Consider the following 19,879-nt stretch of genomic DNA (forward strand, 5'->3'; position numbering starts at 1 on the left):
GCAATTTTGGTATCCATAGTTTCAGATCCTGAGCTCACCTTGATTTTGCCTGTTTTCAAAATCATAAGAAGTCAGTGATAGTAGCAGAAGTGAGATGACAAACTCTTTTGAGCTTATTACTACACACCATTGCTGCTCTCAAAAGACAAATCAAGCAACCTCTATTTCCAAAGATTGCAGTGTCTTCACAAACCCACTCATCATCGTCAAGTTAAACCAAACTACAAAGTGCAGTAGCGTTGGATCAAGAAACACATTAAAAGGTGAAATCTCCCTCAGTGCAGTATTTATGACCATAAGGGAAACAGTGTTAACCTCATCTGAAAGCTCCTCTGAGTATAGCACAGCAGATCTATAAAAACACCAGGTCATCCATAAACTCTTTACAGCTCAAGAGTGTTTTACTTTCAATGGTCAGACTTCACACTTTTAGAAATACAGGACTGACTTTGGCCACATTAAAATCAACATTCAGTTTTAATGCTTGCCTTTTAAAGAAGCCCACTTCCAATACTCAAATGATTTAACAACTAAGATGACCAGAGTTCATCACTTACTGGACTCCGGGTCCGAGTTGCCATCTCCCTCTGTCCGGCTGTTGGGTGAAGCTTGTTCATAGTACTCCTCCTGGGGGAAGCCGAGGGGCAGCGGGTGCGATGTGCTTGCACCACTCGTGGGTTCATGGTCTCCGAGTCCACTGTCACTGCAGCTTTCCTGGGAGCCATCTGGTAGGTGAAACGTGACACGGCGCTGAGGCTACAAGGAAGGAAGAAAATTATATGGTTTCCACTACAGTATCAGTAATTGCTTAATGCAAGTAATTTAGGAAATGTATTATTTCAGTTATCTGCTGAAGACGCATTATCTAGAGTTGTGCACAATTTCAGGCTTTCATGAACAGGCAGCCTGCTTTCAAACCCGCTTCACCTGACAGCACTGCTTTCTTCTATTTTTTAAAAATGTAAGCCCTGATGCAAAATGAAAGACACCTCAAACTAAAGAGATTCTGTCAGACTTCACAAGTCTTTGGATGCCTTTTGTATATTGACTTGGAGATTTCAATCACTTTTTGAGGCTCAATTTATTTCACTGCTCAGTTTTCTAGTTTTCAAAAAACGTTTTCTTTCCCATTAAAAGCTGTTCCAAAGTTTTGGGCCTAAAAAATGTGATATATTTCTAACATTGGATTCTTCTAAGGGAGAGAAAGTACAAACAATAACAAGCCCTATGTATTGAAAACAATTCTAATGGATTTTGGACATCCATTAAGGAAAAGAATTAAAAATACATTTCACTACTTTCCTTCAGACATTTCATTATAACTCCTTTGATTTCTGTTATACCACAGATCTGAATCTTAACTGTGAAAGGCTGGAAGCTGAGAAACAGAGAGCTGAGGAAGTAAAGCATCAGAGCACAGCTATTGAAGGAAGGGCCAGGTGAAATGAAACACTTGATGCACCAGGCATAGGATGATATTTTCACTACCTAAGTGACGCTGAGGGATTTAGGAGTCAATTAACAGGAATGTAATTTTGTCCCAGTATTAAAAGAAATGCAAACAAAGAAATAAGCAGCTCTCCCGCTTATTTTCACGTGTTTTGGGAACATGAAACATGCAGATTAACAAAAAAATAAACAAACAACAAAACAGCACAAAATCTCAAAAGAACAATTTAAAATATTCCTATCTTCATGTTACTCAAAATTCCATCTGAAATGCAATGCAAAACTTTCCAGTTCCAGAACTGATGGGATTAGCAAAGCTAGAGATCAGGGGTTTTTTAATGCAATTATGCAAAAAAGGTTGATAATACAGCAGACAATGTCAGAGGTCCCTAGACATTTTATTCCTATAGGTGATGGTGTCAAACACTATCACCTCTATAAAGTTTTTTCTAAAAAAGTTGTTTCTCTGTTTTTCAAAAATCACTTTTTGACACTGTGACATTATTACATATGCCCAAAGACAGCAGCTGCACAGTGTGGTACAGCCAAGAAAATGGCTAGATCAACTTTACCTATGCAACTCCTGACAGACGTGAGTAAAAACTCTTCTTACAAGCTACCAGTAAAAAATTTATGGTTTCCCCAGAAAATCTGGTCTAGTGCTTCAATATTGCTAATGGAGAGGTTTTCCTCTAATGTCTAACCTGCCTGGTTCTTGTTACAACATAAATCACTTCTTCAGTTCCATCCATCATGGTCTGGTTATTCCCACTCATCTTTCTGGCATTTGGCACTTTAGTCTACTTGAAAATAAACAGACCTTATTATTTCAATCTGTCGTGTGCCTTCTGATGTCTCTTAACGTTCTGCCCTGCACACATGCTCACTTGTGCTTCTCTGTGCAATGCTCATTACAAAGCTTCAGCTGAGAACTTTAAAGCATGGAGTAGAGCAGAAGGATCATTTCACAGCTCCTGCAGGCTCCACTACTGCTTTGCCTTTTCTATGGCATCATAACACATTTTTCTTGCCAACCACCATAATGCCTGGTTCCTTTTCTAATGATCTTTTGCTAGTTGTTCCCTTTCTAGTTATTTTCGTTGATTGTTGGAGCCTAAGTGTGACACTGTGCATTCATTCTTCCTGCTATTCTGGTTTTCCAGATGATTTCATCTGTTTATCATCAAGTACACTTAGCCTTCTAATCCTGCTTTCCTGTTTACCAAATTTGCAGATTTAGAACTCTCCTTCACTGGACAGATCTTCAATAAAAATTGAAAAAGATAAAGTCAAGACATCAGTTGAGCTCTGGAATCCTGAACACATTATGATTTCCATCATGGTTTTGCAAGGAGTCACTTTTGCTTGGTAACAGGAGGACGGTGCTGCAGTGCAAGCCCGGCAAAGAGTTCTTGAACTTTCCCCTGGCTCTGAGGTTTGGACCCACCTCTGGCCCGGCTGGGCCAATCTGGCACCTCTGCCAGCACTATTTAAGGACAGGAATTTGAAGTGCATAGAGGGAGATGGAAGAGAACGTCAAGATGGAGATGATCATGTGGACCCTGCAGCCAGGAAAAGACAGAAGGAGCGATGCTGGGCCAGAGACATCCTTGTAGCCTGCAGTTTACATATGCACTTCCCCCTCCACCTCTCCCCACCCTCCTATGCATTTTTGGTGTCACCAGAAGAATCTCACTGTTTATAGAGAGCTGTCTGTAGCTGCTCCCCAGGCTCTCTGGAAGGATGGATGGGACAGTGGTCCTTCTCCTCCTGCTAGCTGTTTGATACTTTTCCCAACAGACAGGTGAAGGTACATGGAGTGTCTCTGCACAGTCCAAAAAGCAAATGGATCCACAGAAATTACTGATATGACTTATCATCTTCTTCTTCTTAACTATCAATTGCCTCTCATACCAGCAAACCCTTATCTGAAAGCCCAACTAACTATCTTTGTGAGCTGATCCAGTGAAAATATTCCTGCAATGTTTCTGATTTACTCCCTGTGTACAAAACCACATGAAGCTTGCACAGGTACACAGCTGTGGAAATAGAATATACTTTTGTTGGTCTTAAATGAGTCTGCTATTCACAATATCAATGAAAAATCAACCTTCATTGCATGACATTTTTGTAAAGATTGTATTTTGTGAAGTTTACCATGCCTTCATGCTGTCTTATGTTGCATGAGTGCTGTTTACTACACATGGGAGGTTGTATCTTCTCATCTCCAAGCTATGAGTGAATCTTAAGAATATAGTGTTCTTAAAATATTTTCCCAACTTTTAGTTTAAGACATCAGTATCAGCTTTTGCAAATGGCTGAAAATGAAATGGTTAATATTATGTGCAACTGAGATTTACTAAGTTTATACAAATACAAAACTAAGTTTATAAAAATAACTGTTTCTTTTCAAGGTTTGTCATCAAAATGTGGAAAAAATTAAGTAGATACCAATAAACGAGATCAGAAAAAGAAGTCTTTTTTTTAAGTGCTTAGCCCAGTGAGAAAAAACAAAAGTCATAACCTAAATAAAATTAAAATCTCACTAATCCTTATGATCAGTAAAAAATTGTATATATTTTGTTACAGAAATTGAGATGCTATTAGCAGAAAAGAAAAAATCCATACAATTTAACATAAACTGACATCTGCTAAAGTCTCATGATTTTTAATTTGATAGTGACTCTGAGTATGTCACACCTGATAATGCTGATGACAGAGCACTTTCAGAAGAATTTATCAAGATGAAAAAAAACCCATCTATTTCTCTTACGGCAGTGCTGCCATTTTCTTAAATCATGCAGGCACCAGACAATGATCTGGAACAAGTAATTCTAATAAAATTTTGCCAAAAGCTGGAACTTATCTTCTGTCACAATTATTTTAGAAATTTCCTCCTTGAGGCATTTAAATTTCAATTTATAAGATTACAAAATATCCTCAGACTCCAGTTGCTTTTCTATTTATCTCCAAAGGGAGTTAGAACCGATAGTAATAGAATAACAAGGATTATGGTTTGTTTTATTTATTTGACTGACAGTTAGTGTATTTTTTTCCAGAAAGAGAGAAATGCAAGCAAACCCATTATGTATTCTTAGTGGATTCTGAAAACATTGATGTAGAAACTTGTAATACAAACAATGAGACTGATAGGGGAAAATGAAGTGAAAATTTAAAGAAAAATGTTCAGTAATATACAGTTTGACATATTTAACAATACTAAATTTTACTTTATCGGTATGAAAAAAAAAAATTGCTTTCAGAGATGGCATGAACTCAGACACAAATTCTGTCAGAAGTCTCCTATGGCATCCACTGCATTTTGTAAAAGCAGTATGTGTCTGGAGGGATCAAATTATCTCAGAAAACCTCAAACCTTTTACTCTCATTATTGAAATTTATATGAAGACTGATCAAAGCCCCAAACTATTCTGTGTTCAATCTTTCACTAAAATAATTAGACTGTGGCATTGGGAATAATAAAAGATGAGTCTAAGTAAATAGCTTTGGATACATTGAAGGGATCATTTCTGGAATTATACACTAGGGGCTAGCCAATTTATAATCAAAAATTGAAAAAAAGGTAATAGAAAAAGCAGTAGATATCAATGGAGGAACATTAAACTATTAACCTTATTATCTTCATTCATTGAAGCAAATTAATATCCTTTTAAAAGGAGATCATAAAGAAAAAATACTGTTTAATTTATGTTGAATTAATTATATTATTTAGATGATCATTCTGGTTTAAAACAGACCTTATTTAGGAGATGCTACAAAGTAGCCTAACAGTATAAAATAAGATTACTTCAGCTTTTTTTTTTCTCCACTATCAGCAGCCAGTGAATAAAGAAGTAGTCAAAAGTATGTTTAACTTTAAAATCTAGTTTTGCTATTAATAATTTCTCAGTTGCTGAGAGTTTCAGTCATTCAAAGGCTGGGAAAGTATAAAATGCATGCCTTAAGTTATCAGACAACAACTACCTTCAGCAATGACCAGTACTTCTCAGTTGCTAATCTCCAATCAAACCATAATTTTCAACTCAAATCTTTTTATACTCAACTATCACCTTTTGTTCAAAAACAACCACCTTTTTTTCCATATGTCTTGAGTCATGCAGGACCTAGCTATTACCAATGTAAATTTCTCAGAATAACATGAAAACAACCAGCTTAAAAGAATGAAACTACAAACCCAATGAGAGACATTCTTGTGTTGAAACTCAAGAACGACAAGTTAGTATTTTTATTTTTCCTTTCCCTAAACTTAGTAGTGTACAGTACAATTATTAGGGCACAAAGAATTTATATCAAATGTTTTTTAAGTCTGTATTTCACACACATAGTGCAGCTCAGAGCATTGAATCTTAGATTTCACTATGTTGTCTTGATTGTTTCCTAACAGACAAAATGTATAAAGTAGCTCATTATAATTTTTCACTCAAATCAATTTAGTCTAACTTAAAATTTTTACCATCAGTTATATTTTCTCTTGGTGCACCTATGAAGATGCTGAACACTCTCAGTCACTATTATTACACACAACTAGAAACACTTCACTGATAAATAATCATTACTGTAATCATCTTTTATGATTTAGCAGTTGTTTTTCTAATAATATCTTCATTGTAGCCTGCAGTAATCCCTCAGAGGACTAATTTTGGGGTTTTTTTATAAGAGCAAAATGAAGGGCTTGTCTTCTGGGAGAAAGAGAAGAGGTAGTGTACATCAAAGTGACAATATCCAGTTGGATTCAGAAGTCCAAGTTTAGTGTCCATTAAATTAACGCCCTCAACTACTGCCAATACTATTAGCCTTAATTGTCATCTCATACAGATCAAGCTTGTTGAACAAGTCCTACTTTATATCGAACAATTTCAGCTGTATCAGCTAGTGTCCTATTTTTATTGATCACATCCCTTTTGGCTTCTGATTTTCTGTTCGTCAAGCCTACTGTTTCCACAGTTTATCATATTTACCCTTTTAAATATTGGCTAAACATTACATTTTCAGCTATTTAAAACTTCAGACATCCAATATAATTCTTTTTACATTCTTGTTATAAATTTATCTAGTCCTCATGATTTAATATCATTAGTAACTGGTGTCTTACATCCTCAGTAATTACTAATGAAAAATACAGCATCAGGCTTCCATCTAAAAAAGATAAATCTTTGATAAACTCTTCTACTTTTCCTCACTGTGATTAAAAATCTAACTGTTGTACAGTATTGAGATATGTGAATAGTTTTAGGCTTTCACTTATTATTGATTTAAGTAACTCCTCCCACTTTATTACTTTAGTTAGATGTAGGAAGCATACTTTATTAACTTCAAAGAGGCAAGTAAAAGCTTGGTTGAATACCCAGATAAATGCAAATTCAATATGGATGATTATCCTAGAGATTTGTAGTTTTTCAACAAAAGAATTACTACCCATACTGTAAAAGAGTGGAACAGGCAGTACCCTTTTACCTTCTCAAATAGAAATTACTTTAAATTGTTAGATCTTGCAGTTGGATTTATTCACACAAAGAGTTGGCTCAAGCGATGAGAAATAATCTTGCAAGACTACCTTGTAACTCTACCACACTTACTCAGGGTGCCTTTTAAAATCATAATTACATGCCCCTACAGGCATTTCTTGCAGGCATGTTAAAACTGTGCCTAACTGATAAGCAAAAATATCGTATATTTCAGCTATTGGCTACTGTAAAAGAATAATTTTGTGAAACTTTTTCATATGTGGGTAAGCAACACATTTTTTTTTAACACCACCTGCTTTAAGAAGCAAATTTTCACCGAAGCAACTAAAGTTACGCATATACTCCCATCCTCCTCTTGTGGCACAGAGGTCATAGAACAAACTCATTAGACAAATAATCATTGAGCAAAAACATTATAAACCTCTAACTTCACAAATTTCTGATTAACAATCTCAATGGGCATGTATTTTCAGACCCCAGTTCTCATTGTATCAGAGTATATCTCATATGACATTTCTTAGTAACACCTAACAATTAAACTGTATTTTCTGAGCTTCTTGAAATAACAACAGAGAACTGAAATAAAAAGCAAACAAAGTTGAAAATAACATTTAAAGCATGTCAACCATTTTATTTAGCTTTTGAAAGGCAGTTATTGTATGCTAACTAGATGTCAAGATGATAGTTGAAAGCAAGCTTTTTAAAGTTTAATTCATGTAAGTCTTCAATTTGACATGTGATTAAATAAAAATTGCACATGAAAGTTGCCTATGGCTGTGCTGTTGCTAAGACTGACAAATAGGAAAGTCTCCATTCTTTTTTTTTTTTTAATAGGTTCTTCACTTTCCAGGTTATCATCTTTGATGTTACTATCTTGATTGCTTGATTTTAGATAGGCAAAGTCATTTTAGTTATAAGAACATAATCATAAACAATAATATGGTCATATTTGCATAATATTAGGCATCATTTCTCACTGTTGGCCCAACAACATGGATCTTTTTTAGCAGAAATATTGATCAAGTGTTATTACAGTTATGAATATTTCATTTAAAAGCAACTAGTATATCACTAACCTAGTATTTTCTTTGTGTTAATAATGAAATAGAGCAGAATTTATACTTTAACAAATATGCATAGCACTCTAGCTCTAATTTATTCCTGGTAATTTATACATTTCAGTTGCACCTCAGATAAATAGATTTTGTCTTTCTTCCCGAGTACTTATAGATTTATGGAACAATACATGTTATTCCATTGAATTACTTACTGACCTCCAGTCTTTAATTTTGTATCATAGCAGTCAAGGCTAAGCCGTTAAGTTCAAGGATTATGAGGTTATTAGAGATATAGAGACCTGGAAGAAATCTCAAGCACCTGATTCAATTTCCACTTGTGATTTTTTTCTATAGAGTTTTTCATTTAAAGGTCAAACCTTTCTGAAGCATTACACATGTGTATAACTTCACAAGCCATCACAAGTGTTCACTCGAAGAGGCTTGAAAACATGCTTTCTTCATTTCTAATCAATACATGGAGCTATTACTGTTTCACCGAAAAATGGATTTTTTATCTAATTTTGCTTCTTTGGGTTGAAAGAATGCTGAAGTCAGAAGAAAACAGACAAACACTTTTAGTAAGACATGCTCAAGGACTATTCTTAAATACCCTAGCACAAGTAGTTGAGTATCACGTTAGTTATATTTCACCCTATAAAATTAATCTTGGCTCCACAAAACTCTTTCCTGCAGGTATGGATAGGATATGAGTGGGGTGATTATCAAGCAGTTAACGTGTAATACAGACATGAAATAACCTTATGTTTGTTATTCATGTATATAGTTGTTGAACTCTTGAAAAATGTTGAACCATTTTTTTATGGTTTAAAAAGTACCCAAGTTAGGGCTGTATACAATATGCTAATCTTATGGAGAGTATAAGCTTAGTACCTGAAGAGGTTGAGGTAGCTCTTGAATAGAAAGACAGACAGATCTTTTCAATTTTTTTTCTGGAAAAAAAGACCCATATTTTTGAATCCAAAGGTTTTTAAACTACATTTCCACCAATTTTGATATCATTCACAGTAGTCCTCATTCACCATTGCTCCTGGCCCCCAGGAAGCAGCCAGCCCTTGCTACATCTTGACCAAATAAAGCAGTAACTTTTCTGCAATATCACCATAAGAAGAGTCAACACAAAATCAAAAAAAAAAAAGAAAAAATTGAAAACAAAGGTCCTTGAAAAGCAGCTCTTTGGCATGTTGCTATCTCACTGTATTTGTTATGACAGCACATCTTTGTTACAACAGCACTGAACTTGTTAGAGCAGCAAATCTATAATGTTTGATATCATGTGTTTGACTAGCTAGAATGGGAACTGATGATAGTTAAAATGGAAGGATAAAACTAATATATTTTAACTCAGCTGTCAAAAAAAAGATTCTTGGTCTTTCTGAAGAAGAGGAAGAATAGAAAAGCTACCCTCCTACCCAAAACGGGATCTCAGGAAACTCCAGATTTACTTTAGGCACAGAGAAAGCACTTTCATTTCTTCTCTCTGTATTGGTATTTGCTTGCAACATTCATGTTTTTGGTCTTCATCAGATATCCTTTAAACATCTAGGTTACCCATTCTTAATTTTAAATGTACAATGTTTACCATCTGAGGTCATATATCTGAAGTACATTCTCATGGCAACTATAATTAGGCCACCTTGTACTAAGTAAAATTCCAATGTTTCAGCATGAAGATTTTTATCAGTATTATCCTCTTTAGTGGACTTCAGTGGTCCCAAACAATATTCCCTAGACCAAAAAAAAATTTCAAGAGGAGCTATAAGAAGAATTCAAGAAAGCTTCCAGAATCAAGACATGTATTTCCAATTGTCAGATAGAAGTTTTACTCTCAATATGAGAAGTTATTCCGTATACTGTAATAAAGGAATTTTTGACTGGTATACATTGATTTGTTTCATTCTTCTGTTACTATACATAGAAAATATGCCATGTGATAAATGTCACTGTGAACAGTACTGCAATACTTTGTTTTTATTTCAAATATTTGAAATACCCACTTTTATCTCCAAGTTGCTTTATGAAAAAGCATTATGTTTTATTTCATTAAAGTCAGAAATCTCCCACTTGCATCAGTATTTTCACAGCTTATATTATCAGGGTAATAATGAACAAGTTTTTAGCTGTTATTTACAATAGCATATATGAAATATTCAAAATTACTAAAGTGAGTTGAGCTCCATGCCACTAACACATTCTTAAATGGATGTCTGGAATAGCTATTTGTAAATGGAAAAAAATTTACAAATTGAAGTGCTGTATTGTACCATTGATATCATCTTTCGCTCCTACAGAGTGATGTCTCTGCAATTGTCCTTTCAGATAATCAGAATATATAACTGTCTTTCAGAACTCACCACTAGTGTAATTTTGGTAAAGCAAAATATAAAGCCATTAGCCTTTCCTTGTTCTTTAAATCTTTCTAGCTTATTTTAATATTCAGTACAGACATTCTTTAGGACTATTAAGACCACTTACTCATCTTTCTTCATGAAGCAAAATATGCAATATAAATTACTGAAGCAATGCAGCATATGTTAGTTTGCATAAAGAAATAATGCAGTTTTGGGCAAAGGGAACTGAGGAACTTCAGTCTGAGGAAAGTCGCTTGCTCCCACAGCTGAGAGCTACTCTGTGCCACTGGGAGCAGGTGACCTGCCTGTAGGCAGACCCATGTGCCTGCAGCTGCCCTGATTCCAGCCCAGACACGACCTACAACCATGGGATTTTTGCTCTGAAATCACAATGAGAGTGCAGCTGTGGCAGGGAGCTGTAAGTCAAGGTCCAGTTTTGTGAGGTTCAGTCATCTGTCACCAGGGACTTGCCTTTATAAAACACAGAAATGTGACCTTGGGTTGCTTTCCTGACAAACAGTTACTGAGGTGAGTGAGAAAACAGGTGAACTCAAGTCAAGGACTGTAAGTAGAAACCAAGACAGAAAGGAAGTTGTTTACTCAGTAACTCAAAGAGTGAAGACAGAGGTAATAATGGAAAAGTGTATAAAGTACCAAGGGAAAATATTAGAAAAGTCAGAGAAAGTGAGGACTGGGCAATTCCAGTGAGCCACAAAGGCCAGCTCTTCCTTCCTGTCAGAAGCAGCAAACTTGTTTTGCTTAAGAGGAACTTAATCCCAGCAATTTACCATATGTAACTAAAAATAATATTATTTCTCACTCGTAAATAGCATAATCCTGAATCTGAGACCCTGTATCTTTAGAAAGATGCCTGAGTAAATGTGCTTCAAAGAACTGAGAAACAAAAGGGGATGAGGAGGGAAGGCAAAAGACACAGTGAATGCCATTTCTGAACTCACCTTCCACACAGAAGACTAATCCTGCTGCTATCTTTACTTCAGGATTATTCAAATTTCATGTAAAGCTCAGTTAAATCAGGGGTAAATATTATCCTCCACATAAGCCACACTAAATTTATACTTCTGCAACTCTGAGATCAAGGAGATGATCAGTAAAGCCAACTGCTTGCTCTAACTGATTCAGAAAATCAGTGCAGGAACCAGTTGTAACATGCAGTTGTGCAAGAACAAATGCAAGTCTTTTAGTGTCAACACTGTATTCTTACTGCTCAGAAAAAGGCAAATTGCTATAGATATCAGAGGACCAGGGAGGACCTCTGAAATAAATCAGCAGGAAAAAAAGTGCTTGTGAAAGGGTTATACCATTAATATCAGGAAAGTTGGCATAAGGCAGGCATGCAGGCAACAGGGAGACACTAAAGGCATGGGTATCTCCCACTCACAGCCACACGTACATGCACACTTACTTGCATCCCTTATCAATTACACTATCAAATACCCATGGTAACTGCCCTGGTTGCTCACCCTGAAACTATTGTTATGCATGAATTTTCCCAACTAGAAAATTCAATTTAATTCCATTCTTTAAGATATATCTTAGTGCTTTCTAATTTTCCTTGGCATACAGCATCTGTGCTTTGCACTAAACATAATGCACTTCACATATTTCCCATGAAAAACGTGTAAATACAAACTTGTAGCATTAATTATGTTCTTTCTCCTTCTGTTTTTAATTAATTTGACCTTTGGTCCTATTTTTGTCAATTCAGAAGGCATACTGCAATCAGAAGGTGGCTGTGGTGTAAATATTCTATTCTGCAAATCACCAACTAAATGAGTAAGCAATGGAGGAAAATCTATAGCATGCAATTAGCATTATTCTTTTCTCTATTTTTACTTCACAGAACTCATTAATAACTTTTAGTAGGTAACACTGAAGCTAGGAACCCTGCCACACCTTAGGTGTATTATATTCTACCTTTGCACAAAAGAAATTCTTTTGATGTATTGGAAATCTTATTAATAGATTCACCAGAAAACAAACATGTAAGCTGGCAGAGGCAATTGCAAGAGGTAAAATGAATTTAAATGACAGATGAAAGAAAATTTCCATGTCATTCAGATCAATATAAACAAAAGTGCTGCAGCAACCACAGCACAGAGATGAAGGGAATTCATCAAACTTATATTTCAGATTATTTGCCCTGTTCCAAATGCACCCTCTGTGTTCCTAAGCCATGTTCTTCCTTTACCCAATTAATACTACATTAAGATGCACTCCTGCAGGGGCTTTTGCCTTATGTTGCTGAATTGAAGTTTTTCAGTGCACTCAGATATGGGAGGGGGTGGGGGGGTGGGAAGTATTGAGAATAGTTTCTTGGTTCTAAACACTACCATTTGGAAAGCCTATAATTGCAGCACTTAATAATTCTCTAAATGCTTAAGCCAGAATTAATTATCCCCACTATTATTGCAGGAATATGGATCATATATTGGGTATGATGAAGAGAATGTGTGATAGAACATTCTATTGTACTCAGTGCATGCAGTGGGTGTGTAAGGCACTTAAACTATTAGAAGCAACAGGCTTCTCCACTTCAATTATATCTCAGTATGATCATCAGATATCTACAGAACCATTTTGCTCATTCTGTGCTTTTTGTTGTTATCTAATTAAACAGTTCCAGGCCCCTTCTTTACACCACAGACTAATCATTTTCAAAAGAATTCTACTTTATTTACAATGTTATTGGTTCTTGGTGAAGGACTGTAGGAAGGTAAATGCTTATTCTTAAACAGCTTCCATTTCAACAGACTTAGAAATGTATTTTCATTAGTAGCCAGAAATCAAGGCATACTGTGAACTTCAGCAACCTCTTTAATGGAGTGAATTCTACAATCTTTTGCAGTTTTATATGGTGTTGAGAAAACAAATTATCTGTAGCTACTGTTATAGCAAATTACCTGCACTGTTTAAAATCCTTTTATGTAGAATCTCAGTGAATGCAGGAGGGGTGGTAGGAAAGGGAAAATTAGCTGCAGAACTGGTCATAGTCGACTTGGCAGTAGAAATAACTGTAATGTATATGACATTTAAACAATCTGAGATGTGTAACAAAGAAAACACATCAACATGGTATTTGCAAGGAGGAAATCAAAGCCACAAGGAAATGAAGCTTCACTTCCAGAACACTGGATTCAGACCTTTATGCTGAACACAAACTGAAGTGGCTTTGATCTCATTCTAATGTGTTGAAAACAAAAAACAACCACATCCTGTCTGAAAAACCAATGCTCCTCTGAGATTCAGTGGAATCATTCTAAACTGTTAAGGTAGGCTCATTGTTTGAAAGAAGGCTGGCAGCATTGCTTTGGTTTCTAAGTACTGTACTGGGAAACCAGAAGTGAAGCAGCAGCCTGAAGCATACCAGCTGACTCTTCCCAGAACTTCAAAAGACCTGAGCTATGTTGCCATAGGTAGCCAATGCATAGACAGTGATATATTTACTAGAGAAATGTACTGTCACATCTCAAATGAACACAATCAAAATCAGTGCAGATTTAACTCTAAGCTTGTGTAGCAAGGTGACAAGACACTGAATGTCACTACAGGCAATGAAACAAAAGGGATACAGAGCAACACTTTGCACCTTTCACCTACACTTCTAGAATTGCCTTTGAGACTCAGGACCATGATATGTTCATTTATATCATAACATAAATAATTACTAACATCAAGGGTCTCTGATGAAAGAGATCAGGTGGCTGTGGAAGTAATTTCCCTAGTTGGGAGGAAATAATTTTATCTTGTGCTGTATGCCTTTGTGCTGGCTCACTTTAACCCCAGCCAACAAATTAACTTTCTGTAATTGTTTATATCCCTGCCTCAAAAGATATACCCCATTTTTTTCCCCACAGTTAAAGACTATAAATCCACTCTTTGTACAGACTACAGTTTAATTCCCAACTGACTCCCCAGAGATTCACAGAAGAAAGAGAAGACAAACAACAAATACAAGAAGATGACTCTCCAGCTCCAATCAATACTTTGCCTGTCACTCCACAAGCACATTGCCTTATCAGCATAACACTGCAATGTTTCTTATCAGTGATGTACTCTTCCACTTGCTAGGTAGACATTAAGCATTTTTGCATCCCATGGGTTTTGCATTTCCATAAATCTCCTTCTCTCAGCAATACGAATGTATAATAACCACCACAAACTGACAACAGATGTTAGGAATTTGAAAAACAGCCTATAGCATAACGGTATGTTGCACATATATACCATTCTTTACTCAAATGGACTTTAGAAATATTAATTCAGTTTCAGAATAAAATAAGTTATTAAAGTTATTAGAATAGTTTGCAAATCAAGAAATCAAAGCACAATGGCTGTGCCCTCTTGATTTTCATACTTGAAGTCAATGGTGGTATTGAAAAATGAAATCAGGAGTCCTGGACAGAAAGGACACTGTTAGGCAAGTTGTAATTACTTTCCATGTTCATGAATAAAGACATCTATAATGCTTCCCCAGAGAAAAATATCTTGTCTCCAGGAATGTACCAAAACCCCATAATTACATTCCAATAAGCTATCACAGACTGTCCAAAATAATTATGCATGTGCATTTTATAAGAATAATGCACATAAATGCAAGCACCTACAGCATCACTTAAAAGCACATCAAAGCCAGACAATGCACCCCAAACTCAAAAGAAAATAACTCAATAAGAACTGTTCTCTGACTAGTTTGGCCAATACTAGCAGGTATTCATTGAAGTGAGTGCTAATGCAGTCTGTTTCAATGGAGCCATATGGATTTAAAAATGCCATTAGCAACATCATCTAACACTAAACCTCTGTGAGCAAGTGAGAGAACAATAATGATCTTATCTGCTCTAACAAGACTGAAAAATTGGTGACTGCAGAAGATGCATTCTGCCAGATACTCCATCTGTAAGTAACACACCAGTTCATTAATGGAAATCTTCAAATTAGAGCTGAGAAATCCACAGCTAACAAAGGACTGCTTTGACAAGCAAAGTTCCTGCTTAAAAGCTCTACAGGTTCAAATAGCTTAAGATTGAGTCACTACAATTATCTGCTATCACTTTTAAATATGTTGTCTTCTTGTTCTGAAGTTGCACTGACAGCAGTGTTCCTGTCAGCATTTGCCATTCATTTCACAAGAACAGTCTGAGCTTTAGGAGGAGCTCTGAACACAGAAACTGAAATCTGTCATGTCCAACAACTCACCAGCTCTGCAATGTAATGCAGAGCCTAGCTTAGAAGCATGGGTGTTCCTTTTGGTATTTAAGTCAATCTTACAATCTGCTCAGAATTTTAAATGCTCCAAGGTAGTATCATCACACCCCAGACAGATGCGTTGTCAACATATGGCAGACTTAATCCACAGCTCCCTGAGGTAGGGCTCTTCTTGCCCTACCTCCAAATAAGTGTTGGTGAAATGAATATAAAAGTCCCAATAAAATCCAGATTCATAATCTAAGACACAGTAATAGTGACTAGTTTGAAAATACATGAAACGGGACAAAATCTTCACAGAATCATGGAATGGTAGGTGCTGGAAGGGACCTCTAAAAATCATTTAGTCCAATCTCCCTGCTCAAGGTTTTCCTAGATCAGATCAGTCAAGAATGTGTCCAGGTTGATTTTGAAAACCTCCAGAGAAGGAGACTCCACACTCTTCATGGGCAGGCTATGTCAGGGCTCCATCACTCTCACAGTAAAGTTTTTCCTTAAGTTTAAGTGGTACTTGTGCTCCAGCTTTTAACCATTACCCCTAGTCCTATCAATGGACTCCAACAAGCTGTCACTCGCAAAACCTGTCATCCTCAGGTGAAAAGTGGGCATTATGTACAACTTTAAATTTCTCTTTACAAAGGAAATATTATTAGAGAAATATTAAGTGATTTTTCTACATTAACTTGCAATTCAATATTCACATAACTTGTGTCAAAATACCAGAAAACATAACATTTTACAGAAAACAAACAGAAGTCCAGAAGACTCTTTAACCAAAGCTCTGCTATAAAGAGCAGTAGAGAGCTTCTGGAATGCTAGCACAGAGGTTTCTTGAAGCTTCATGACATTAAACGAATGCTGAAATGGTTTATTGTTATTCACTTTAGAAACTCAAACAGAAAACCAGAGCTTTGTTCAGCTCCAGGCCTACTCCAAATTTTTGGGGTTTTTTTCATTTAATTTTTCAAGTTTTAAAGGCATGCAGGCAGGGAGCTGCTCTCAGCACGAAGGCAGAAGAGAAGAGAGTGGCATCTATCAATAGGATATCTAGGTAAAAGCCTAATAGGGGATCAAACAGAACAGCCTGCATTTCTAATACCAGCCTAGAGGTAATCAAACAAAAGCACAGGCAAATCGATGCAAATCAAAATCAGCCAGAAGGCATTATATCACAAACTAACACATCCACCTGTAAAGGTTTGATTTTGTCTAAGCTTAATATCTCTTACAAGTACACTGATGCAGCTTCAGCCATAAATACTCTCAAATAAGCAACTGAAGTGTTAAAAAACAGCAACATTGCAAGTGCTAACAGTAAATTTATCTTTACAGACTGTGTTATTCAACCTGTATGTTTAGGCTGAATTATTGCATAGGCACTCAAACATTCTGTTTGATTTTAAACACCAACCTGTGCAAAACCTTCGACTAAAACCTTGCACTTCATCTTCCCTTAGCAACAGGCCAGCCAAGAGTCCTTGCTGCCTCACGGATAAGAGCACGGTGGCAAAGAACTAATTCACCCCCTAGCGCGTGTATGAAGGCGCTGCGGAGTCACGCTGCTGGCTATGATTTACTCAATAGGCTCTTGAAAACTGCATTAGCTCTCACTCCAGTATTTTGTCGTTTATGCCGTGTTCTTTTTCATCTTGCCACAAGCAGCACATGGATTAACCAGTTCTTCAGCCATTTTAAAGCCTTTAAAAAATAAACAAAAAAATCCCTGAAGAGAGCAGACAGGAAGAAAATAAACCATCTCTGGAAATTTGTTCACAATTTGTTTGTTCTGGGGTTCTTTCTGGAAATATTTAGTGATATTACAGTTAAGTCCAAAACAAGAACTCAGATTTATCTAGCTACTTTCCAGACAGCTGAAGACATCATGACCTCAAGATTTTACTGTTTTGTTCATTCATAACAATTATATTATTGTCTGGAGTTTGACTTCTAAACCATTTTGAGGAGACTCTTGGTAATTCCAATGAGAAAAACTAATTTGTTTTTCTCTGATAGTTTCAGTGACTGAAAAATACTGAAAACCAAATTGATTTCAGACATGTTTTCACTCACAGTTGGCAGAGATCTTGTACCTTAACGCAAACATTCAATAGATTTTTTTTCCCCCTCTTTTAAGAGCATGTCTTAACAGGTGAAAGGTTATTTGCAATTTTTATTTCCCTTGAAATTGCAAAACTCTCTGCTCATTGAAAATAATGAAAAATAAAAGGTCAAACTCTGCTGTTAATGATAGCTGACCATCACCTCCAGACCATTCTTCTCCTATGGGCAGAACGCCACACTACCCAGACAGGAACAACATGCACTCACCTCCCTGCTTTGGTTTCTCCAAATAAAAGGATGCCATTGAATTAGAAGACTCCAATTAACATACTTGTGATACTTGTTGCTTGACAAGAAAGTTGTAAGGTAGATTTTCTCTCTAATGAGTCTGTTTTGCAGCTCAGAAATGCAGCACAGACTGTGCATTGTGTTGCCTTAACTTCCACCAGTGCTGTAAGTGTGTGCGTTTGCAGAAAAAGCTGAAAACCCAATCGATTTACAAAGGTGAGAGAGGACCAGACAATTAACTTCAGAAATGGAAAGCTGAAACAGTCAATGTCTCCTCAGTGCACGCTACCATCAAAGGTTCCCACTGAGATACCCCTACCAAAGGCAATAGGTTCAATTATTGCAACTTATATTTTAAGTGTAATGATTTGCATTATCCCAGATAGCTTTAAGCTTGAGGAAAACAATCAATGGCTGTTTCCCTGTCCATGAAAATACAACATTGAACGTGATTGGCTGTTTCTTTGTTTTATTTGTGGATTTGTTTGCTTGTTTGTTTTAATTTAAATTCACCAGAATGGAAATTCAGGCAAAATCCAATTTTCTGACACTAGGAAGATATACCCAAAGCCACTGAGCAATACTGAGCTCCTTTGTGAAAATGAAGAAAAACTCAGGAAGAGAAGAAATCCTGAAAATCCAAAATTCAAAACATACTTTACCTCAGGTTTACATCATTCCATTTGAATCATTAAAAAAAAACCAAAACAAAACCAAACCCACTCTTTCCCTACATTTAGACCACATTACTGTATTTTATATAGTATTATTCTGCCATAAAAATAAATCCAAAGCTTATTATTTTTCAGGCCCATATTCATGCTTATACCTCTGAAGTGGGGTTTCAGCTGTTGACAGCTAAACAGAGACCTACTCATGTAGTCACTACTTTGCCAGTAGTAATTTAATCATATATATATGACTAGGAAATCTCTATAGACAGATCACACAAAACCTTTTCAACACTCTACTGTGGCTATAATCTGGCATATATAGCACTATTGGCTGCACAAGCACATTCCCTCACCCTTGGGTATTTTGCAAGGAAGATTGATTCTTCCATACACAATAAAAATGTTACAATGCAGAAATGGTGTTATGATGAAACAGAAGCCAGGAGGCTGGAGAGTACTAAGGCCCTTGTGGGAGATCCCAGGTTACTTTGTTTACAAAACCTGGGCTACACCTGGAGGTATTTTTAAGCTGCTCCATCAATACCAAGTACGTTCCTCTGTCTCTTCCAGGAGGAGAAAGAGAGTGAAAGAAGGTGATTGCACACCAAGAATGACTGTAGCAGAAAGAAAAAAATATGTACATAGTTTTTAGGAATGACATATTTATCTGTTACCAGTTAGATGACTGTGATAAGAAAACAAATGAGAAAATAGAATTGGGGATAGGGCAAAACACAATCTTAATTTATACCTTAAATTGCTTAGGTTCAAAGACACATTTATCTTCCCTGATTAGGTGACATCTAGTGACGCAATAGTCCATGTCTATGAATAAAATATATTTCAGATATTCTGTTTCTCTACTGTATTTGTACTTCTGACATATCTATATAATTTGTCTGTCAAAACCACAAAGCTTGATGTAGACTATATATGTCTATGATGACAGAATTATGGTAGGCCTTGCAATAGGTAATGAGGATGCAATATTGAATTTTGGATTAGCATACATCACGAATAAGAAAGGAAAGCTCTTGAAGGCTGAAAGAAAGAATGAGCTGCCTCTAAATACAAAGGGTAGACCAAATACAAAAAGCAATGACTACAAAGTTGCTCCAAGTAGTTACCGGCTTCTCCTTTCCATTCCTTTGTTACACAAAGGTTGCTCACACTCTGATTGGATCCTAAGATAAATGGAATCACCAGTATACTGGCCATCCACACTTCTTAATAAAAGCCTCTTCAGTAGGCAGCCTCCTAAACCC

General features: G+C 36.2%; 1 protein-coding gene across 1 annotated transcript in view; it reads right to left on the reverse strand.

Annotated features, from left to right (window-relative positions):
- Window positions 1-549: 549 nt before the first annotated feature.
- Window positions 550-19,879, reverse strand: part of PCDH11X (protocadherin 11 X-linked) — a 305,273-nt gene continuing 285,943 nt past the window's right edge. Inside the window, exon 6 of the mRNA XM_062006639.1 lies at window positions 550-756. Within this exon, the coding sequence (XP_061862623.1) occupies window positions 550-756 (207 nt within the window). The remainder of the gene's footprint in view (window positions 757-19,879) is intronic.

Source organism: Colius striatus, chromosome 13 (genome assembly GCF_028858725.1).
Source record: "Colius striatus isolate bColStr4 chromosome 13, bColStr4.1.hap1, whole genome shotgun sequence".
Taxonomy (NCBI): Eukaryota; Metazoa; Chordata; class Aves; order Coliiformes; family Coliidae; genus Colius; species Colius striatus.